Raw genomic sequence first — 25,147 nt, 5'->3', positions numbered from 1 at the left:
TAACTGCTGTGCAAGATCTTCCCATAGAGTCGAGGGGTTGTCCTAGCACTCCTCTTCAGGTCCATGGAGACTATTGAGGTACAGTGACTGCAACGGATCTACCAGCTCTTGAACTACTGAACATGCTCTGGCTGAGATGTGCCGTGCCCCAGCGACTCCATCATACCGTTTCGAGTCAGCGATGGTGTCATCCTGCTTGGCATGCAAAAATGACATGATTGTAATTCGGAAAGTAAAAAGAAAGGGCAGACAGCATGACTAATCTAATATCTAAGTCCTCAGAGAGGGCTCAACTAATGTAATGGTCGACCCACTTAACATGAACGGCAGCTATACCACCATGACTCGTGGCCTGGTAAACTGAGGAAGTGTTAAACCAGACAAGCCATACTTCTTCCAAATAATTTCCCACAATCGATGGTTAAATAATCAAAAAGCAAACAGTATATAAAATAATAATGTGTATATATATATTGATAGTGAAAAGAAACAAACAACAAAACAATATATAATTCACTCCTTCCAAAGCCCCAAAACCACACACAACCCCAAAAGTGACCGGTGCTACATAATAATAAAAAGTGCATCGATAAAAATGCAACTCAAACCCTCTGTTGTCCCGACACTAAACATGAAATAAGTATGATGTAAACAAAACCTGAAAACACACAAAAGATTAAAAGGAGGATGATCAGTGAATGTAAACCTTGTGCAGCTGGAAAGTGTCCTATGGCAATAATACTCAAATGAAATTGTCGACTAGCTCCTCTCCCAAACAACAAAAAAAAGTTTCATCGTAATATCCTCAGCATGTTGGTATAATCCGGAACCCTGGGGTTTTGTGTAGCGATGGTGAAGTCATTGATGTCTAGCGCTGAAAGTGATCCGTATCAGTGCTCTCTCTTAGCTATTTTCTCTTTGCTGAAGTGTCAGTGTTGTAAGTGATTTTCCTTTTTTTCTCTTGTTTAAATAGCAATGTCCCAAATGGAATAGATGTGTTTGACAGGGAAAACTATCACGAGGGGTGCACAGCGTTATCCTTTACCTAGTCTTTTCAGGGGACAATATTTAAATGGACACACATAGACCATATAAACAAGACAATGCTATAAAAAGATGCGACTCAGCACAGAACATATTTAAGACATGCAACACTGCTACAAAATTAGGGAGCTGGGTTGGAACAAACATCTATAGCTCTTCAGTACCAAATATGAGGGCCACTGACTTACATTGCAGACATCTTATCTGTTCAGTGAGTTGATATAAGTAAGACACCATACCCGAACCACCACCCCAAATACCAAAACAGAGTAATACTTGATGGAATTACCCAGCATTGTTTTTGTCCAGTGCCACTACTTTTCTGTTGAACAGGTTTAAATTGACATATTTTTGTTCATCCATCCATCTACTGAACTGTCTTATTTCAATTGTAAAGTTGTAGGGAGACAAAGTACGTCAGTAACCAACCTTGGATGGGTTTCAGATCCTTGACAGGGTACACTCTCTGCTACTGTGCACAATTAAGAGTCAATAATTAACCAAACAAACTCAACTTTGTCATAAGTAAGGAAGCTCATTTCAAAAGACTGGGAAATGAAGCACCAAACAGAAGGTTGGGAGCATGAACTGATAGTGTATTACTGCACCCACCACATGACAAACCGAGGGCATCATTCAGGGGAAATTCAGGGGACAGTCATGGGTCAACACAAGAAAGACAGCAAAACCAACACCAGGTATCAAAAGTTACAAGCCAATTAGCAAAGACAAAAAAGTTCCTGACTTTTGAAAAATTATTTTCTTAGATAGTTACAAACATCCACATTTAGACTTTATTAATATTGGACAGCTCAGTGTTATAATACATTACCGCTACCAACTTGACAGGAGTTTCATGTAGTGTATGAGAAGAAAAAAAAAATCTTTCTACTTTTTTGATTTCAGCTAAATTAACCCAAAAAGGGAATAGATTGTAAATAATGAAAGACAATTCAAGGACATGAGTTAAATATATTGCTACAGCTAATCAAACTTTTTAAAGAAAAACTATAAAAAGCGGCCTGATGCATGAACGCTCTAACTCTCCTCACAATTGCCTGAGCCCTTTCAAACTTAGTAAAATAATCCAGACTGTGATATGTTATTGATTTTCCTTAAAGCTTCACTTCACTCACTGCTTCCAAGCATTCCTCAGTCCACCATGGTATTGCTTTTCCCCTGTTAACACCCTTCTTTTTGGCGCTACTTCCAATGCCGTTTGGTGAATAAAGGGGGTCTTAAAAATAGCAAGATTTTTTTTCTGGAGGCTGCAGGGGCATTAATTGTGACGTTTGCAGTTAGGTGCATTACTTAGACTGCCCTCTGCATCATTTGTCCAAGCAGCGTCCTTGAAGTGTTCAAATGATTGCGTGACACAGTGCGGAGGAAATGACCCAAACTGTGGTGATCAGGCAAGTGGCTTCTGCATCACAACAACACAGCATTGAGTGTGCAACAGTTTCTCATGAAAAATGGGAGGACAATGGTTTCCCACCCCACCTACTCCCCGGACCTTGCACCCTGCAATTTTTTTTCTCATTTCCAAGAATGAAGAGGGACCTTAAAGGAAAGCATTTTCAGGATGTAGAGGACATCAAGAAGCAAACAATGGAGTCACTGAAAGTTATCATTTTTCAAGAGTTTCAGAACAGTTCTGAACAATGGAAAAAGTGGTGGAACAAGTGTATTACGTATCAGGGAGAGTATTTAGAGGGTGATTACATTTTGGAAATGCTCAGAGAAATTTACAATTTTTTAAAAAAACAATTCTTGTTATTTTTGGGTCATCCCTCGTACATACTGCATGCTTGTATTGTCAGGGCGTTCACAAGTGCATCAGACTGGTTGTGAGTCATCAACCGTATACGCTGGCATTCCATTTTTAAAATGAGCAGCTTCAGAACCAGCTGCAGAGATTCCCAGAAAAAATGGCATACCTGCAAAGTCACCAAGAATTTCAACTGCAGTGTCAATAGAGTGCTGCTCTTCTAAGAATCCATGGGCACTCAGCGACAGCCAGCAGCACGTGGTGCTACAATGAATATGTTTCCTAGGTGCTGTGGTGAACCCTGTCCTAGTAGCCCTGGGTGTAAGGCAGGAATCAACCCTGGACAGGGGGCCACACATGGCTAATTTATTATCATTAAATAACAGGCACCTCTCTGAGGATGTAGAAAGAAAACGGGAGAACCTCAATGAAAAAACAATCCAGGCACAGGAAGAACATGCAAACCCCACACTGCGTGACCAGACTTTGGTTTAATCTCAGTCACCTTGAGCTGTGGGGCAGTATTGTTAACCACTATGCCACCATATACACTCAGCATGGACCTTCAGTTTGCTCTCTTCTTCATGGTATGGATTCCATAAGATTTGGAATCATTTGTTCGAGATCCAGGTTGACATGATGGCATAGCACAATTTCTGCTGTGAATCTCCCATTCAAGCAGATCCCAAAAGTGTTCGATTGAATTCAGATCCTGTGACTGGGAATGCCACTGAGGAACAATCAACTCACCATTATGTTCATGAGTCCAGTTTGAGATGACTATTGCTTTGTGACATTATCATGCTGGAAGCAGCCATTAGAAGAGGGGAAAATTGTAGCCACGAAGGGATGCATACAGTCAACAACAATACTCAAATAGGCCGTGGCAATCAAGCAATATTGACTGGTATTAAACTGGCTGAAAATGTGCCAAGAAAATATCCCCCAAAGTATTACACCTCACCGTATTATTATAACCTCTCTGGTCAGGGCTGTTGCCGCACCACAAAGCACGTTGGGTGCAAGGAATCATGCTATTGGCACCAAATTCTGACCCCACCATCTATGTGCCTCAGCAGCAATCAAGACTCATCGGGCCAGACTATGTTTTCCAGTCTTCATCCGTTTAGTTTTGTTGAGTATGTGTTTTGTATTCTTGCCTTTCTGTCAGCTCAAACCAGTATGACCATTCTCCCCTAACCCTTCTCATCAACAAGACATTTCCATCTGTAGAAGTGCTGCTCACTTAGACAGAACAGGCACAAAATGGGATGCCATTCCACTGCTGGACAAACTCCAGGTCAGAAATCAAAGCCAGCCATTTGAGCCCGTGAGGCAGCAGACTGGGCAGATGAACGGCCTTGTTCTTTATTTTAATACATTCTTGTTTTCATGGCACTGGACAGTACACACTTGTTGCAAGTTGGTTGGACAAGCAATGTAGAATTTCACTGTACTTTGTAATACTAGGGTGTTGTACCTTGTTAGGCATTATGGATGTAGTGAGAAGTCTAGCAAAATGACACCAATAAAAGGTGTCATTTTGCTTGACTTCTCACTACAGTACTTTGTATAGTATATACTGTATGACAATCCAACTCCTACTACTATTTGATGCACCATGGTGCTGGCCTCACATCAAGTAATTCCAGTTTCTACAGATTCTTGGTAGCAGTGTCTTCAGCAGCAACTTTAGAGGAACTTTGTTTTTATTAAAAAAAGGAAAAGAAGATTTAGGCAAATTAAAACTTGAAAACTATTCTTGTGTTCTCAATGAATAAATTTAAATAATTCTGTGACATGTGCTTTTCTATTTTTGTTACCACAAACCTTATTCATTGCTTTATTCTTCCATTTTCAGAGTGCCTGCCCACCTGCTGGGGACAACTTTGGGGACACCAAAAGGCTCTTCTGGGAGCCCCTAAGGATTAATGACATCAAGTGGAATTTTGAGAAATTTCTGGTTGGGCCTGATGGCAAGCCAGTTAAACGCTGGCACCCCAGAGTGAGTGTTAATGTGGTAAAGAAAGAAATTCAGCAGTACCTGCTGTCACAGCAGGGTATGGCACAGCAGAGAATGGATGAAATTTCTCTATTTGACTTCAAAAAATAAGATGACTTGCTAAATGAGAAATTTAACTCCATTTTGTCATGACTTGATTAGGACACGTTTTGCTGGAAGCCACACATTTGTAACACCAACTCTTTAGCTTTATTCAAATCTCATTTAGTTGCAAGATATGAAAAGCAGAAAGGCACATCATCAGAAAAGGAAACGACCCCTAAAGACACAGTTAAAAAGAATGGGTCATATGGTTCTTTTCCAATTAGTTATACAATCTTATCTTACAAAATATCACTTATTCCTTTATTGCCTTACTGAATTTTTGCACTCTTTGACAATTAAAGAAATGACCCTGCGGCTTCATTTCCTGTAGCCCAAACTTGAAAAAATTTACCCTTGCAACATCATTTAAGTTTGGTGACAGAAAGTGTCATCTTCTATAAAAAAGGGCAGTTCACAATTTTGATTAAAGTGAAAAATTCCACTTTAAATATACAAGAGAAACATGACATTCTCAGCTCTATTCTTGTATAACGCCTTCCATGCTTTGTGATATCACACATTACTAGTCAATATAAAAATGTGAAGATCCAAGTAGCTGATGATTGACTGGCTGATCTCTTTAAATACAAGTCATTTAAGATTTTAAATTAGGCCATACTAATCTGTCAATTTAGGGGAAAAATTAAACCACTTTCTAATTATTTGGGATTGCCTTCCCAGCATATTGCAGGATTCAAGGATCCACGCTGGTATTTTACACAATCCTTTTTTTCTAGTGCTTTCAGCAAAGCCCGTCTGTAATGCCCAATTACAACTGGCAGGTGAAGATGGGACACAAAGTGCCACCCAGACAATTGTAATAACTGGTAGTTTATTTTATAATTACGACTTAAGTTCTTAACCAAGAAGACTGTTATGAATGGGACAGAAGAAGTTATTGATGACATGTAATGAATTGGCTTCCAGTTATAAAATATTGTACTTTCTGCAGATTACAATTATCACATTAGCCCATTAACAAGAAATATAAAGCAACAATTTCTTATGCAGACTCATGATGGCTTATTCATGTAAACATATTGCCAAATACAACGCCCTCTGTAAACAGCATGAAAGGGACATTATAGTGACTGCACACATAGCAAATTATCCCTGGACTGAGAGGAAAAAAAAATACCCATAGTCAGTAAGAAGTGAAACGTAAATATTGAAGTTCATGTCAATTTTGTTACTTTTATTGTAAGACCTGTTGACTGAGTGCTCAGAAGTGAAAGGGTGTAGATTTATGAAAGTCAGGTTTGAAAACAGTGAATCTGTGGAACCTGTCCGGAATCTCTTGGGAATAACGGGGGCTCTTTAGTGCATTCAGGCCTCCGGTGATTCCAGCAGAGCCATTCACTCTTTCTCAACTTGTGCATTCAAACTTCAGTGTCATTCAGTTTGTATTTTACTGAAATCAAATAAATAAATTCAAATTAATTGTGCCTTTCTTGGTGTTATTTAATAATTGACAGGCACCAATGTCTGCTTTTTATTTGATAGTACTCAATTCTCAGTTGACTAAGCCAGTTATACATACATGGTTGTGATGAACCTGGAATAGTTGGAATCAATTCTGGACAAGATGCCAGTGCCTCACAATGTGTACTACCTCACATCAAGTATGGCAGCTGTGTGTATTTGGTGTGAAAGCTGATCTTTTGGATTTTGATTCTTTGTCTGTAGAGATTTAACTCTTGAAAGCACGTCAAGGAACTAAATTCAGATACTATTATTTCTAAATTCACAGGGTCCCTATTGTTATGTATACAGGGCACTTGAACATATGCAGACAACATATAGTACATCTAAATAAAACTAATAAAAATAAGCAATTAAAAGGTGTCAATTTTATTTTTTAAATTGTCAATTTTGCACATTATTAATAAAGAAAACATTTTTGTCATGTAACACATTATTTGATGAGTCATTAAACAATGATGATAATTTTTATACAATATCATTGGTGAGAGCTAGTGAGAATTCACAGTAGAATTTTTTAAACAGTTTACAATCCTAACTTTCCCAACATTCACTGCAGTAAACCCTCCTATTACATCTTCATAATCCAAATTATCTTATAGTTCCTTTTCAGTTCTTTAATAGACACAACAGCCAATACTTTCTCTCTCTCATGTTCTTGGGAGGAAAAAAAACGAAAAACTGAAGCCCATGGCTGGCAAAAGTAAAAGTGTCCAAATACAATTTAGAGATTTCGGAGTGCACCAGGGTTGCTAATTAATATGACATGCGTTACAGCACTGGGCCAGGAAAATGTCAAAACAAAATTAAAATGTTTAGTGTTTATGTTTTGAGTTATTGATCAGGTTTAATGACACATACCAGTGGATACCTTTTAACATATGGAATCCTTGTTACCACAAACCTGAGTGAATAAGCTACTTACTTCAGCCTTGTCATAATCAGGCTAAAAAAACATACAGCAGAAGACAACAGAACAATAAAAGCACCGAATAACAGCTTCCTGCTTACGAACAACATTTGGATTTCTAGCAAACTGAACCTATTTAATCCATGTTTTTAAGGATCACACAGCGTCTGTCCTATCAGCAAGAGAAGCAAGGAACACATAGCTGCTGTTAATGGACTCCTGAAATAAGAAATTTACCCGATGAAGTGCTTTCAATATTTTTTTTAACTGAATCCAGGGTCATGTTAAGAAAAAAAGAGCAGTATATCATTTTAGAATACTGTTAGAAAAGAAAATCAAGGCTTAATTTTAATAAAAGTTCAGAAAAAAGAGGTAAGGTGCAGTGCCCCATTAGGCCTGCCTGTCCCCTCTTCAAAGAGTGGGGCAGAGGGCTGCTGCTTCCAACTGCCCTTATACTAAAAAGGGTCACAAAAAAAGCTAATCCACTGCAATAGCCCAGACCAGACAAGAAAATGAAAACATCACTGCAAACCTTAAAGAATGAAACCTTAAAGAATGAAGCCATCTGCAATGACAAAGACTGTTCCAGATTTTTAAGAGTTGCCTAAGATAGCAAGATACTTGGGGGGGAAGTAAACAAGATTGCTAACAGCTTGAACTGTAAACCTTAGTGACCTTGTTGGCTGCATAAGGACTGCTGAAAAGATACACTTTTGGTCATTACTTTACTGTACAAAAAAATTTTAAAAAGACAGAAGATTATAATTTAGAAATATTTTCATATGACCTTTTTATGGGTTAAGTTTTCTTTTCATTTACCAGAATGATATTCAAATGCATAAATTACACATAGATTATATATAATTTAATATTGATTACTTAGAAAAGTCTCATTTTACCTTATATTTTCAAGCAATTACAAATAACTCAAAGATTTCCAGTTGCTTTTCTAGTTACCACAGTCAATGAAGACATTAACAATACAGTTAGAATTCTCAGGAAAACATTTTGAATATCTTATTAGTAAATACTTCCAAATAGTCATAAACTCACATTTAATGCAATCCACAAAATGTTTAACTGTAAGTACAGGATTTTATCTATTTACACTTATACATACTAACACACATGCTAAACCAAATGACAAAATTTTGGGAATTCTGAGTTAATGCCTTTCACGTACACAAAACCATTTGATTGTGTCTCTCCTTTAAACTCATCTTAAGATTTTGCAGTAAGACTACAAACAAATTTACCATCTTAAAGCTTTTGTGGCTCTTTTGTCTTTGACAACACATTTTATAATAATAATCAAAAACACTGGGCACAACTCGTGTAACTAATTAAACCACTTCTTAAAAAAAGTAAAGCAACAAAATGGAAGAGGTGAGCATACACCTGCTGGCAGACACTTCTGGTTAGAATTTGACACTCTGATGTTTACTGCTGTCAATAATTCATAGAAATTAATGTTGATACCTGCGCCTGTTTATAATATGTTATCAAAGTTTAACTGGGCATAACATTCATAATGGTTCTTTCATAGTTATGTGATTCATTGCTATAATGTTCTAAGGTGGGGCACAGTGATTCTCTGTAGGTTGACAAAGGATACAGTTTTTTGCATTACTAATCTAAACTAAACAGAGTTTCACACTAAATGTCAAAAATACTTGACAGGATGTCTTACAATCGGTTTTTAGATGGTTACACATTTCAATTTTGTGGATTACTCTTTTTATAGAAAAAGAAAAAAATCTAAGAGGACGATAGACAAACTCTTATTTTTGCAGTATGTTTATTATATCATTAGGTAAGAGGAATAAAATGCATTATCAAATAAGCTTAGAATGCCATGTCTGAAAAGCTATTCTTTTAAAATAAACATTTTTGCAACTCACCCATATTCACAAAATGCACTTTCAAATGCACTTCCATATCTGATCATATCAGTCACAAGCCTTCACAAACATTAATATTGCACTCATGCACTGGGAGTAAATATTGATTAATGAAAACTGGCCTGATGGAAAAATGTAGTCTTCAATTAAAGTGTGTGGTTAATACAAAAAAGTTCTAGATGTAGCAACGTTTTGTTTTACAGTAGACCAAATGATTAGTGGATATTTGAACTGAAAAAAGAAACATAAGAAAATGTAAAAGCTAACCTTAATATGGTAAATAACCACTAATATTGACGTAACACAGAGAATATTGGCATCACACATATTAAGGAAACAATCAACTCTGAATTAACCAAAAAAGCTGAAATCTTTATTCTACTTACTGTACATTTTGGGGGAAATTAATAATGGTATTTAAAAGGCTTTTGATAAAACAGCCATTGACAGGCTGATTTTGTTATGCTTAAAATGTGAAGCATGTTCATGCAATGTACTGGAATGACAGCAAAAAAATTAAAATCTAAAAAAAAATAAATACTAAAAATAAAAGTATACTTCAAACTTTAAATATTAAGCCATCAAAAATAAAATATGATTGGACAGCATGGTCACATGAATAAGGTTACCAAAATTATTTTTTGCATTGTGCAATTTCTACACCATACCTGCTAAATCTTCCCTCTTTCAGTTTCATAAGTTTGTTAATTTCAACTTTCCCTCTTCACTCTGCTAATCTCCCTCTCCATCTCTTTCTCTCTCCAACTTCTTTCCCTTTTTCTACTAGTGACAAGCAGACTTGCATTACATAACATACTTGAGTATTACAAAAGGGGACAATACAGTTTATTGCATTTGCTAATTGGAAAAATTACCTTCATAAAAATTGCTGTTAAGTCCCAAGATTATACAGTGGATTTGGATCCTAATAGTACAACTACCTTTCAGGCTGTTAAATTTTACATAGGCTAAAAAAATGAGAACATGATTACAATTGCTACTTTTCTTACAAAATGTTCTTAATATGAAGGCTAAACGTTGGAACATTTGTATAAAATAATAAAAAAAATATTTCTATGAGTTTTCAAAAGCAGTCCTCATATATTTCATTTTACATCAAAGTTACACATTTTGGTATTGTGCCTTCCCTTAGTTAATTATCTTCATGTACAAGTGCATTTAAAGTAAAAGAGGATTTGAAGAATGATCCAGAATGAAGGTGTATTACAGTGACACTTAGCCAACCTATGTTTCATGATAGATTATATGTGGCTTGATTTATTTTCAACAGTTTAAATATAATAGACAACACAAAAAAGGACATTATTTTATATCTATATATTAACAATAGTTTACTATAATTGTATATTTTATGAAATACAAATGAGAAGCAATATACTAAGATTAGCTAAATATACTTACAATTACAATATTAAAATTAAACAGTATACAGCCTTTCAAACTTTTATTACTTAGCACAGTGCTTAAAAAAGTCACTTATGATGCTCAGACTTTCCTATAACAGGTGATACAGGGTCTGCAATAAAAAAGAGAAAAAAACATTAATAAATGGCAGCACACACATTCTTATCAATATATGTCCACATAATTTTATAGATTGTTCAAAGATTACCAATACCATCTAATCCATTAGTTACTGTATTTTTTAATATATATTACTGAAATAGTTACATTCAAAAATACACTTGTTTTAATTCTTACTTAATTATGTGTGTTAGTCAAAGTCAGCTATTCACCTTTAAAAACAATTAATAAGAAGACTTCTAAATATATACTGTAAAACACATATGAAATGAAAATAAATGAAAATGAACATGTTCTTAATCTTTACAAACATGAAACTTGCAGGCTTTTTCCAATTATACTGTAAGACTCAGGTTCCCAACCTTTAAGCCCAAACCACCAAAATATTATACCATCTGGTCAGGGTCCTCCACTAATAGAAATTCAAACCTATATGGCTGGGCATTATTTCCACATATGACTTAGGACAATAGCTTAGCTATAGTAGACATTTGATAAATATGTGATCAAATATCATGTGATACAACTGGCCCGGAGTAATCAATCCTCTTTGCTTATTATACAACTGCCAGAAACTGAAATCTTTTCAAATATAATCGATGTTGGTTTCATAATTATTAAGTACTGAACTCATAACAGGCACAATTAAAGGTGGTATTTTCTATAATCCCCACTTCCTAATACTGCATGTGGGAATTTATACACGGTGTTATTAATAGTTTTGTTATGTTAGTCTGTGCTTTTTCATTTTCTATGTACATGCCAAAAGCATTTTAAATTAATTATTTTTAATGTAAAATTAGTGTTAACCAGTGAAAGTGTTATTTGCAGTGAATATGCTACATGCACCAGTGACTTTGTTTGCAGAGTATTTTTCTGGAAATTCGCTGTGCACCTGGCTTATGGTAACATTTTTTTCTAAGCACCCCATGACGCTGACATCACAGAGCTATAGCATCCATACACAAAAGGTTCACACACGCTTAATGTAGGATCGTTAAAGACGATGGAGTGCAAGCACATGAAGAAAAAAAATAAATGCCTAATTGCTCTTGACAGTACTGCACAATATTTTCCCCCGTCTCTAAATGCATTAATTTCACCAAGAGGTGAAATTTATTTGCGGTTGCTTCAAACCCCTGGATTTCCATCCCACATGCATTAAAAAAAATAAAACTTGCAGTATTTTCATCTGAAGGGTACATTAGTGGATTATAATGAAAATATTACGAATACTGCCAACAGATACTGTACAGTATATACTGTAACACTGAATCCTGTGTGCTGGCAGTGAAGCACACCATGGCTAATTGAGCTATCCAGCAGGCGTACCACATGTATTTCAGAAGAGGTCATCCACCTGAAGCTATGTAACTAGGGAAAAGTTTGGGTTGCTGCTTTAAGAGGTGTTAGCGATGCCAGCAAGGGGCAGTTACCCTGTGGTAGGAATGTGGATCCCTTTGCCTCAGTGCAGTGATGGGAACAATGGGCTGCAAAAATGGCACTCTCCTTCAGAGTAGCTGACTCTTGTCATAAAAAAAGATCATCCCTGGGCATCCTTAGTAAAGAGCAGGGTGTATACTGATGTCCAGGTTAAATTGTGCTCTAAGGCCTATTCATTCTGGTCCCCTAATCATCCTCCATCTCCAACTGGCTCTCTCTCTTTCACCACTTCAAAACCAAATACCTAATGTGTGGTTAGCGTACTGGCAAAAAAGTGAGCGCCGTCACATCATCCAGATGGACGCTACACATCAGTGGTGGTTAAAGCTCACTGACTAGAGAGAAAAGAGCTATATATATGTAAAGAATTATTATTATTGCATATTTGCTATGTGCCCAGCTATCCCAAAACAAGCCTTAAATGAACCCTCCACTTCCCCTCATTAAAAAACACAGGACACACATGAGATAATAAAAATAAAAAGTTTATTACTATTTACAAGGCCCTTTTTCTTGATGAAAGTAACCACACAGTTAAATCAAAAACAAAACAGAAGTTCTAGCTGCATCAAACAATGGAACAGGCAAGTTCCATGCTGCCACTTAGCGGTATGGCCAATGTGTTTGTGGAACTTGTGCCATTCGCATCTTTTGTTGTTTGATACAATTTGACCCCATGGTTAGCACTGTTACCTAACAGCTCAGATCACATATTTGGCCGCCATATTTTTTTCCCTAGCCCTAAGGAACACTTAAAAAAAACCATTGTTCTACTGTATTATAATCCACACTAAACCAGTATGGTTTCCCAATTCCTCATTGACTTCAATGAATTTCGCAGAGTTCAGCGAAGTTCGCACACATTTCTGTGATTTCGCTGAATTCACGAAGTCTGCAGGGTTCATCAGTAGTTATAAATAGTAATGTGATTTGATATAGAATAAAAAAAAGACTTTCTATGTTCTACATTTACAAAAAATATATGGTTGGATTCAAATGCATGTCAAAACCAAGAGAGAAGAAACTAACAAATTTCCTACAACTTAAGGCCAAAAAAGTGACAAGCAACTCCCAATGGTTCAGTGTCTATGTAAAAGTCGGGCCTTCTTCATGGATACCCAGTTCTGCTTCTGCATTCAGCTTATTATTTTATTTATTTTTTGGTAAAGGATGAAGGTTACTGAACATTAGCAACTCTAAAAACGTTTTGCAGCAGGCCAATATCGTGTTTCCCCGAAAGTAAGACCTAGCAGTAATTTCTGATGTACCGCTAATATAAGCCCTCCCCCGAAAATAAGACCTACTGCTAATCTGCCATTTTTGCATCTGTCCTGAGAGCTGCCGTATTTAGCTTAAAAGCTGCTCTGGTTACACTTGACATTGCAATAAACAAGCCATTCAAGGACCATTTGCGAATAGAAGTCAATGATTACACTGAAAACAGAATGGATAGAAATCAGTGGCGGAACTTTGTGAAGCCTAAGCTGCAAGAGGTGGTGACTTGGGTGAAGAATTCATGGGATAAAATCACTGAAAGCTGTTGCCAATGCACTACGAGCAGGTTACCTGGACAGGAAGTGTTCATTTAAGGAGAGCAGTATTGCTGTACATGAGCGATTGGGGCCATTAATTCTAAAGGAATTAAGAGTCAAAAGAAATCCAGGAAGAAATTGCAGGTTCAGATATGGAGAATTATGATGATATTCTAGAAGAAGATGACATGATTGTATTTGAATAAATGCAGTAGCAGTTAACATACGGTAGTTTGTATAACATGAATACATGTTGAATATTAAACCAGAGTTAACATAGGAGGGGGTGCCCAAGGGAGTCTGTGATACCGGTAGTGCTGTGCTGGCCGGGGCTTTTGGGGTGCACGTTTTTCCTGCTGCAGTGGGTGAGTGTGGAACAGCTTTCAACCTTGTTTTTTGCTTCTTCTCGTTCTTTATGGTCAGTGTGTGGCTGTGGGCTTTTGTTTCCTGATTGGGAAGAGTGCTGCATTTCACCTTTTTTTAGGCAAGAAAAATCTTTTCTCGTTTGGGAAGGGGTGAGGTGCGGTGTTTTTCGGGGTTCGTGGCCACAGGGATCGAGAACAGCAGGAGACGGAGTTGAAACTTGGGGCACTACCTAGGAGTAAGTTATTCTGTGTTTGCCTGCCGTGGTGGGGGAGGTGTGTGCTCTGGGGGCTCCGTCCAGCGCGGCGCTATTGCAGATTCTTTTGGGTAGCCCCTTGTACAGTAGTTTGTAGGACATGAATACCGTACATGTTGATTCGATTGTTGAACAGGCGTTAATGTACCAGTAGTTTGTACCGTATAATTGATGAACAGGAATAAATGTACTTTACTTTTTTGAACTTCAATAAAAATAAGACCTACCCGAAAATAAGCCCTAGTGCATTTTTTTGGACCTAAAATTAATATGACACCATCTTATTTTTGGGGAAACACAGTATTGATCTTATAATACTTAAATGAAATGCTAGATGCATGCAGTTTATTATTAGTAATTGTTAATATTTGTCTGCCTTCCTCGTTTTATATTTTCTGTACCGATCTTCCCATTTCTAAAACTGCTGCAAAAATGACAATAAAGTAGCCAAATTTCACAAAACTAAAAATACTGTAACACTGGCACACAGGACCTGTGACAGAGACAGAGAGAGACGCAGAGAGAGATGCTTTGCAAATTGCTTGTGCTGAGCTGATTCAGACAGCAGTTACCTGCATTATGATGTTCTCTTTTGCAAAACTCCGTTGGTCTTGGCATGCCATACTTGGGCAGTCTCCATTCTGGAGTGGATCTGCTCAAGGAGGTGGGGAGTGAGTTACAGCAGAGGCCTTAGAATCAATAACCATGACGTGCATGGAAGGTGGATACGGAAGAGGAGAACGTGGGTGAATGAGTGTGACAGGAATGGAGAAAACACTGCAAGAGTACTAAGAGACTCAGTGACAGAAAAGAAATTTTTTTAATAAATAATATCAATCATACAAGGAGGGATGCGACCTCTGGAAAACCACAGGAACTCTGAAAAGAAAATAGACTTTTCTAATTTTGTTTGCTTTACGGCAGATGCCACTCTTAAAATTCTACTTCTTCCTTTTTTAGCAGGTTCAAGTTTCTCTTAAGTATACTGTAACTATATATGTCTTTGTGTTTATGCTGAATGCAAAATTTATCTTTGAACTGTCATACATTTAAATTAATAAGCAAACAGATACAAATCTATAGTTTTCGTTTGATAGGTTTTGCAGTACTTTTAAAAAACGTTGCCAATGTTTAATGGATGGGTTTTACAAGTTATCAATTAACAGTGCATGTGTGATGTGTTATGTATTTGAAGAAGAGATTTCCATAATAAAATATTCCACTGCGGAAACAAGTTCTCGTCTTGAAAATTTTCAAAATTATGAATCTAAACAAACAATTGCTTTCATTCAAAATAAAAAGATCTGTTCTTGGCAGTGTTCCATCTGAAAACTTGTAATGATGCTACTTCATATTTTTAGGACAGGAGTTTAATACCCCAGGTAAGGTCTCAGTGAATTCTGGATTGTCAACTCATTGATTACACCAAAATTCTCCTCGAATCTGTAGCTTTTGTATACCTTACCTGGATTGTCTGCAGTGGGGCTAGATACTTCTGCAGGACTTTTTGGACTTCTTGGTTGAGGAAAAGGTTGCCAGGCAAAGTCCAACTAAAAATAATTTTAAAAATTACAAAAACATTACAAAAAATAAAACAGCAAAATGAAAATTATTATATTACAAGTCCAAAAAGATACTATGCCAAAAACACAATACAGTAGTCCCTCGTCGATCGCGGGGGTTGCGATCCACAACCCCCCGCGATGGATAAAAATCTGCGAAGTAGAAACCATATGTTTGTTTGGTTATTTTTATATATTTTAAGCCCTTATAAACTCTCCCACACTGTTAACATTATTAGAGCCCTCTAGACATGAAATAACACCCTTTAGTCAAAAGTTTGAACTGTGCTCCATGACAAGACAGAGATGACAGTTCTTTCTCACAATTAAAAGAATGCAAATAAATCTTCTCTTTAAAGGAATGCGTGTCAGAAGCACAGAGAGAGAGAGAGAGAACGAGAGAAAAGCAAACAATCAAAAAATTGTGCTTTTGGGCTTTTAAGTATGCCGAAGCACCACGATAAAGCGGCATTTTCTAGAGGGGCGTCCATATCCTCTAGGCAAACAGCCTCTGTGCAAACAGCCCCTCTGCTCACACCCTCCGTCAGGCGCAGAGAATGTCAGAGAGAGTGAGAGAGAGAGAGAAATGCAAAAAATCAAGCACCACGCGGGAAGCATATCATATATCATTGAGGAGTTTTAGTTAATAAGTAATACGTGCTCTGATTGGGTAGCTTCTAAGCCATCCGCCAATAGCGTCCCTTGTATGAAATCAACTGGGCAAACAAACTGAGGAAGCATGTACCATAAATTAAAAGACCCATTGTCTGCAGAAATCTGCGAACCAGCGAAAAATCTGTGATATATATTTAGATATGCTTACATTTAAAATCCGCGATGGAGTGAAGCCGCGAAAGTCGAAGTGCGATATAGCGAGGGATCACTGTATTCCTATTTATTTAACTTGATTTTTCTTTATATAGCAATAGGACATATTAGTATCAAGATACCACTATCACAACCAAATAGATTTGCAGGTTTTGGATCTTTACCGATTTTAACTTACATGGTATTGCTGGAAATCTCTACCATGATCCGCAGTTCCTGTTCTTGGTGGGTAACGTATAGGCCAATCTTCTAATCCTTTGTGACCAGGATGATGTAATGGATACACAAAAGCACCTTGGTAGGGATGTGCCATAGCTGGACCAGTTGCCGCAGAATCTGCATCAGATGTAACCCTCTCATGTTGGCCCTATTAACAAAGATGCAATTTAAATAATAAGATTCTAACACCTTAATTCTCCAGCCATTCACAGCTAAATACTAAACTCCTAACCAGCCTCAGTAGTAAAATTCACTGATTTGCGAAACAGATGCTTAATTTTCAGTGAACTACAGTACAATGCATCAGATTGACGACCAAACACCCATGTAAACCTTGCTTAAAAGGATTCAGACAATTTTCATATTTTATTAGCAATTCTTGGAGTGAAAAAAACCTAAGCAATTTCATGAAACATAATAAATTCCATTAAAAATTGGTGACAGCTAAAATTAATCTATTATCAAAACAAACAAACATAAAAGAAAAGCAGAGAAATATTAGTATTTGCAGATTATGCACAACTAATAGAGTGAAGAAAGTGGAAGATGTCACTTTTTTATGCACATCAGAATATAATTTGAAAAGCACCTACCAGATTTTCCATTTCTCTCTGCCTGTCCACATGGAACAACTCAGCCACCAAATTTGTTGAAATTTGGTGTGCTTATTCAAGGAAATTTTTCAGGAAAGTTCAATTTTGAGGTATCACAAATACAGCACACTGTACAAAGGTTTGAAATTTGACAGCCTTTCATTGAAAAGTATTAGGAAATTTGCAAAATCATCATTTTAAAACAGAGGAACATTATATGTTGACCTTAGTTACAGGTTAGTTTACTGTTTCAAATTTACCTTGACAAAGGTCACTTCAACTTGTATATTTTCCTCTATAACTTGTCCAACAACTCCGGACAGAAAAAGAGATCCCCAATTCAAGAAAGTCAAATGCTGGGAGAGGCACATGTATGCAGACCCCTTGTACTGGCTCACTTCTCCTGCTTCTTGAGGTAAGTTAATCCTCAAATAGCTGAATATACAGTAAGTGGAAAGTAAGTATGCAAATGTTGCTCTATAAGCAGAGACTGAACAAATATGCACTAAAAACAACTTTCCCAGACAATATAATTTATCAGCAAGGCTCTAAACCCGCCCTTCACTGAAACAGCCTTCAATTTTATCCCGATTCTTCTATAAAGAATCTAAAAATTCATAGCATACTTATTTTAAAATGTTATGCTTATGACATTTGAATTATACAGTATGCCCTCCACAACTAACAAACAATCAATGCCATTTTTTTCATTATTTGAATTAGAATTTGCCATCTATGAAAGCCATTGTGTCACCACAAGCCTATTTGGGCTAAATATTTATCTACATTAAATTATAAAATATTGTTAAAATGACATACTTAATGCAGTCTATTAACACAAGCAAATGCATTTTATTAATTGTGTTCTCACTATTACAAAATACTTAAAAATGTGAGGATGAAATAAGTAAATATATTTAAAATGCTCAAAGATTTTAAATCAGTTTAATCCTCTGAGGACATCCAAATACCATGAATACATTTTCTAACTTCTTGTTCTTATCTTTATGCCTAACTGTATATTCAAATTCATTAATTCAAACACTTGTGGGCAATCAAATACACTAAACAACCAAATTAGCCAGCAAGAGATAAATGTGATGTTTTTACATACAACCATAAGAAACTTCACCAAAGTCAAAAGGACAAACCAGCTACCTGAAACTCACAGTTTCATTAAGAGTTGTGTAAGTCACTTTTATACTTTTCAGCATTGCACTGAAGATCGTTTTTGAACGAATAAGAAATACATGCAGACAAAAAAAGCTTATAATTTACGTGAACTCTTGGAATTATACATCAATCCTCTGGTAGCATTTTAAGAATCTAATAATGCATCTGGAAATAGGTACAGTCATATGAAAACGTTTGGGAACCTGTCTTAATTCTTTGGATTTTTGTTTATCATTGGCTGAGCTTTCAAAGTAGCAACTTCCTTTTAATATATGACATGCCTTATGGAAATGGCGTTTCAGCAGTGACATTAAGTTTATTAGCAGAAAATATTGCAGTAAGCATCATAACAAAAATTAGACCGGTGCATAAATTTGGGCACCCCAACAGAGATATTACATCGGTACTTAGTTGAGCCTCCTTTTGCAAATATAACAGCCTCTAGATGCCTCCTATAGCCTTTGATGAGTGTCTGGATTCTGGATGGAGGTATTTTTGACCATTCTTCCATACAAAAATCTCTCCAGTTCAGTTACATTTGATGGCTGCTGAGCATGGACAGTCTGCTTCAAATCATCCAATAGATTTTCGATGAAGTCAGGGGACTGTGACGGCCATTCCAGAACATTGTACGTCTCCCTCTGCATGAATGCCTTGTAGATTTCAAACTGTGTTTTGGGTCATTGTCTCGTTGGAATATCCAACCCCTGTGTAACTAACTTTGTGACTGATGCTTGAACATTATCCTGAAGAATATGTTGATATTGAGTTGAATTCATCCGACCCTCGACTTTAACAAGAACCAGTCCTAGAACTAACCACACAGCACGATGGAACCTGCACCACATTTGACAGTAGGTAGCAGGCGTTTTTCTTGGAATGCGGTGTTGTTCTTCTGCCATGCAAAGCACTTTTTGTTATGACCAAATAACTCAATTTTTGTCTCATCAGTCCAAAGCACTTTGTTCCAAAATTAATCTGGCTTGTCTAAATGAGCATTTGCATACAACAAGCGACTCTGTTTGTGGTGTGAGTTTAGAAAGGGCTTCTTTCTCATCATCCTGTCATACAGATGTTCTTTGTGCAAATTGTGCTGAATTGTAGAACGATGTACAGATACTCCACCTGCAGCAAGATGTTCTTGCAGGTCTTTGGAAGTCATCTGTGGGTTGTCTGTAACCATTCTCACAATCCTGTGTATATGCCGCTCCTGTATTTTTCTTGGCCTTCCAGACCTGGGCTTAACAGCAACTGTGCCTGTGGGCTTCCATTCCCTGATTACATTCCTTACAGTTGAAACTGACAGTTTAAACCTCTGAGATAGCTTTTTGTAGCATTCACGCAAACCCTGATACTGAACAATCTTTGTTTTCAGATATTTTGAGAGTTGCTTTGAGGATTCCATGCTGTTACTCTTCAGAGGAGAGTCAAAGGGAAGCACAACTTGCAATTGATAACCTTGAATACCTTTTCTCATGATTAAACACACCTGTCTATGAAGTTCAAGGCTTAGCGAGCTAATCCAACCAATTAGTAATCAGTATTGAGCAGTTACATGCATTCAAATCAGCAAAATTACAAGAGTACCCAAATTTGTGCACAGCCAGTTTTTCACATTTGATTTAATTACATACAACTAAATACTGCTTCACTAAAAATCTTTGTTCGGAAAACACCCCAGTACTCAGATGTTCCTAGGAAATGAAAGACATACCACTGTTATCTTTTTTGTTGAAAGTAGAGTCTTTATTATTCAGGCTGAGAGGGGTTCCCAAACTTTTTCATATGACTGTACCAGTAAGGACGAAATCACAATGGTTGAACCATAAGGTAAAGGTGTCAAGGAATAGGATTTGTGAATTTAAAATGGAGAAATACAGTTTAAAATAGTGGAAATAAAACCTTAATTGCAGCTGATAAGTGGCTGACTAACGACAAATCACTGCAACGGAAAAATTCCAAAGTTAGTGACAATGAAATGGAAGAATAGCTTGCCTGATTTAAAGTGAAAATATTGTTACAACTACTTGGATGTAATGAAATGTTAAATGCGCACACATAAGTAAATATAGTTTATGCCTCACTAAACAACTGAATTTAATCTGTAGTTCTTAAAATATATTGGAGTTACACTAACAGAATCATTCTTGGTATCAATATATGTTGCTTTACTACCCTTTAAACTATAACTATATGAACACTTTTGTTTTCTTATTAAAATAGGCCTTGTATAATTTAAAATGTTTTTCACATATAAATTACCATTATAAGAGATACAATATCACAAGGTATGACAAGTGTTTAAGACTTCAACTTCTGTTGCATGTGTTTCGTAATTAAGTGCTATTTTTGTAAACTGAAATGAATTTTTGGCATAGCAGTAGTATTTTACTTACTATTTTGCATTTTGTAAAATGACAGCTTTATTTTTAACACAACACTTTAACATTGTTACTTGACTCAGTGGGTAGAACTGATTTTCAAACACAAGAAAAATCAGTACATAAAAACAGACGCAAATCAAAATTAGTGAATTACAAGTATTCCACACAAGCCAAGGCTTCTGTCAGTGGAGAAAAAAAAACTGAAAGCTTGCAGCATGATGCAGACTTTGAGAAAAATGGCTGGGCCACCAAACAGTTTACTTGATATGTAAAGCAGACTAATCAGTCTGTAATGCATTATGTTATTTGCTGTATTTCCGTCTATGTTCACATATGTCACCAAACTGTAAATTAATTTTATTCTTGTCACCTGTACCTGAACTTACAAAGTGCACTATTAGAAAATAGCTTATTTAAAGAAGCACATTTTCAGTTGCATGCAGCCAACAAAAATATTGAAACTTGATAGAAAACATAGTAAATCTAAATCTACACAAACTAAATCTAACAAGTGATATAATTTTACAAACTCTTTAATATATGACAAGCATCAATAAGTGTAAATGTGTTGTATATAAACAAGATACACAGAGTACTACAAAGAACTTACATGACACTGCAAACTGAGAATTTTAACACATTTTGGCACTTTCTATGATGACTTTAAATTTAATGTGAGAAGATGTCAAACATCAAACTAGACGTTAAAGTCATACAGTGTTCATTTTTTTATATATGAGAAACTGGATGTTTGTTACTTTTTAAACAGCTGCTGTGTCATGTTGTAGATATGTGCTAATGTAGTATCAATTTTGTGGACTGTCTTGCACGGTTTAGTAATACCTGTTTAAGGTGTCTGTGCAGTCTCTCCAGCTTGCCTTTTTCCATACGTTCTCTCTGACAGTCACTCTGAGCCAGGAGCAGCTGATACACAGGAAAAGATGCAAAAAGCAGCAAACAGTTTAGAAAGCAACACATTTAGGCAAAAGATATTAGGAATAACTAAGTTCGAGAATGAAAGAAAAACAATACTTGAACTGATTCCAGAGGAGAATCATATTCTTAGTGATTAGCAGAAAAATACTGATTGAACTATGACTTCACATTTGTTTGAATGAGGAGAAAGACATTTAAAGCTAGAAGCTTTAGCATAAAGTAATAATCTCAAAGGCTAACATAACAATTGATTTACTTAGGTAACATCATATGTTAATATATGAACAATGGTGCAAAAGATATTTTCTGGTTTATTAAATATACAAACAAATGAAATAATGTGTAAAACGATTTTTACCCAATATATTAATTAGAAAACTGAAAAGACATGTTTTCTAAATACAAAAGAACTGCTTCATAACAAATCTACAATAAAAGCAGAATAGTTTTTTTTTTAAAAACCTTTTACAAAGTATTTCCATCATGCATAGTCATCCAACCTGAAGGTGTTGGGGGGCAGAAAAAAAAAACCTGCTACAGGGAGCTGTACAATGGCTGATCCTGTGCTCTGACTGCCAAAGGTAATGCAGATAGACCTTTGGGCCTGAGGAATTTAATATAGCGTACCAAATACCAAAAAAAAAAAAAAAACTGGTCTGAAATTAACAGGACTCTTAACCTCTTTAGCCTTACATTTTTCATATTCTTTAGTTCAAGTTTTTTTTGGCTTGAAAAATTACATATTTATTAAATCTGATCTTACTACTATAAAATGTGCAAAACACTAAAAGTACCAAGTCATAAGTATAAAAGTACAAATAATTATAATTATGAATACAGTGATCCCTCGCTATATCGCGCTTCGACTTTCGCGGCTTAACTCCATCGTGGATTTTAAATGTAAGCATATCTAAATATATATCACAGATTTTTTGCTGGCTCGCGGATTTCTGCCGACAATGGGTCTTTTAATTTAAAGTGCATGCTTCCTCAGTTTGTTTGCCCAGTTGATTTCATACAAGGGACGCTATTGGCGGATGGCTTAGAAGCTACCCAATCAGAGCATGTATTATGTATAAACTAAAACTCCTCAATGATATACAGTACGATGTGCTTCCCGAGTGGTGCTCGATTGTTTGCTTTTCTCGTTCTCCCTCACTCTCTCTGACATGCTCTGTGCCTGACGGAGGGGGTGTGAGCAGAGGGGCTGTTTGCCTAGAAGATACGGTGGCTACTTTAAAAAATGCTGAAAGACTACCTTCACATTGCTCCCTTCTTTGCGGCTGTGCGCATACTTAAAAGTCCAACAGCCCTATTGATTTTTTGACTGTTTGCTTTTCTGTCGCGCGCGCGCGCTCTCTCACGGACATTCTCTGCTCCTGACAGCGCTCCTTTGAAGAGAAGATATGTTTGCATTCTTTTAATTGTGAGAAAGAACTGTCATCTCTGTCTTGTCATGGAGCACAGTTTAAACTTTTGACTAAAGGGTGTTATTTCATATCTAGAGGGCTCTAATAATGTTAATAGTGTGGGAGAGTTTATAAGGGCTTAAAATATATAAAAATAACCATACAAACATATGGTTTCTACTTCGCGGATTTTCACCTATCGTGGTGAGGAGGGATTACTGTAATAATAATCAACAAAATACTAATACTATTAATAATAAAATGTTAATACTGTATATACTGCCAAAATGTGTGATTTGTGTGGAATATCTTGAAGCACGTTGAAATATAAAATCCAACATCACAGTTGGGACAATAATAGCATGATTCCTTGTTTATTTTCACAAAATATTTTTTTTTCTACTTGTTATGGATAAAAATAAGATAACTGTCTTTAATAATGTAAGATAGAAATATTCTTTGTTCTCTTGGGCTGAGGCAAGCAGAGATAAAATATATTTTTAAAAATGACTAGATTAACAACATAATTTAACACAATAAGGAAAAATGTTTATTTGGATAAAGGATAAACATATTAGGTTAATTTATCCATTCATACTAATTATCATCAGAACATACAAACACACACAGGATAAATGGTGAAAAGACCTTGACGTAATTTTGGCTTGAAATGGGTTACAATATGTAGATTAATGGGAAAAAATGGCAAATTTACCCATTTAAAATTAAATCTACAGCACAACACATTGCATACAAAGTGAAAGGGTTTAAATACTTTTTGTATCCAATGTATATACAATATATAAAAATTGTGATGAGGGCAACCCCGTCTATCTTGTCTGTCATAGACTGCCCTGTAGTGTTAACCATGTCGCTAGTTGCATGCAAGTTAGGTCAAAATATTCGACATTACTGCATGCTCTGTGAAGCAGCCGTTTTAATTGTAGGTTCAAGGGATAGAAAAAAATCAAGTGCAAGATCCAACACCACCCACTGATGAAGGTCAAGGTGATGACTGGCTTACTGGTAAATTTTATACTTGGGTTTACAGTGTGTTTTCCTACCAGAGGACAAGAGGACTTGCAGTTTCAAATGATGATATCTCTATGAAGGCAGGAGTGGAAATAAGGATATTACTCAACTATACAGTGATGTTGTTCACAGGCTTTTCAGAGCAATGATTTACAATTGCAAGGAACAATACATGAGTATTTGAAACCTCGACTCTTAATCATTTCTAAACAGATTCCTGGTTAAGAAGTTTTGGTTATATAAATGTAATGCCTATTGTATGGTGGACTATATGAAAACATTACAGTAAGGGTGAATTCAGTTTATATAAGTTTGGCAAATGTGTTCAAAGAGATATTTAAAAAAGCTAAATAAATATTTTTTTCTGTTACATAAAATATAGTGTACATATTTTGGCATTTCTCATACTTGCTTTTTTCTACAAATAAATTAAAGTACCGTTACATGTAATTATTTACCAAGATTTGTGAACCTTTTTCCACTTGACCAATTGAACACAGCAGATAATAAAACATCACTCAGCCTTATTGGCTGGTTTTGTTTTGCTGAATTTTGCGTCTCAGAACAAGATCACACAATCAAAAAGTTGTACTTTGAGGAATTTAAACTAATTACTACCAACAAGAGATGTTGCATGATTAGGAAGTTTGTTAGTCTTAG

The 25,147-nt window shown here is 36.1% G+C and overlaps 2 protein-coding genes across 5 annotated transcripts in view; one reads left to right on the top strand and one right to left on the bottom strand.

The window, feature by feature from the left end:
- The window catches only part of LOC120543198 (glutathione peroxidase 3-like), a 28,013-nt gene extending 21,693 nt beyond the window's left edge, over positions 1-6,320 (top strand). Inside the window, exon 5 of the mRNA XM_039776133.1 lies at positions 4,674-6,320. Coding sequence (XP_039632067.1) covers positions 4,674-4,925 — 252 coding nt within the window. The 3' untranslated portion in view covers positions 4,926-6,320. The remainder of the gene's footprint in view (positions 1-4,673) is intronic.
- Positions 6,321-6,754: 434 nt separating this feature from the next.
- Positions 6,755-25,147, bottom strand: part of tnip1 (TNFAIP3 interacting protein 1) — a 119,977-nt gene continuing 101,584 nt past the window's right edge. For 3 of the 4 annotated variants that reach the window (XM_039776130.1, XM_039776128.1, XM_039776129.1), the window contains exons 15-18: positions 21,954-22,034; positions 16,920-17,108; positions 15,817-15,901; positions 6,755-10,749 (exon numbers count right to left, since the gene is read on the bottom strand). In XM_039776130.1, coding sequence (XP_039632064.1) covers positions 10,706-10,749; positions 15,817-15,901; positions 16,920-17,108; positions 21,954-22,034 — 399 coding nt within the window. In that variant the 3' untranslated portion in view covers positions 6,755-10,705. The remainder of the gene's footprint in view (positions 10,750-15,816; positions 15,902-16,919; positions 17,109-21,953; positions 22,035-25,147) is intronic. The other variant, XM_039776132.1, reaches the window with a different exon arrangement.

The sequence above is a fragment of the Polypterus senegalus genome, chromosome 13 (assembly GCF_016835505.1).
Source record: "Polypterus senegalus isolate Bchr_013 chromosome 13, ASM1683550v1, whole genome shotgun sequence".
NCBI classification, from domain to species: domain Eukaryota; kingdom Metazoa; phylum Chordata; class Cladistia; order Polypteriformes; family Polypteridae; genus Polypterus; species Polypterus senegalus.
The sequence above is the reverse complement of the archived record's forward strand: the minus strand, read 5'-3'. Positions and strand labels throughout refer to the sequence as shown.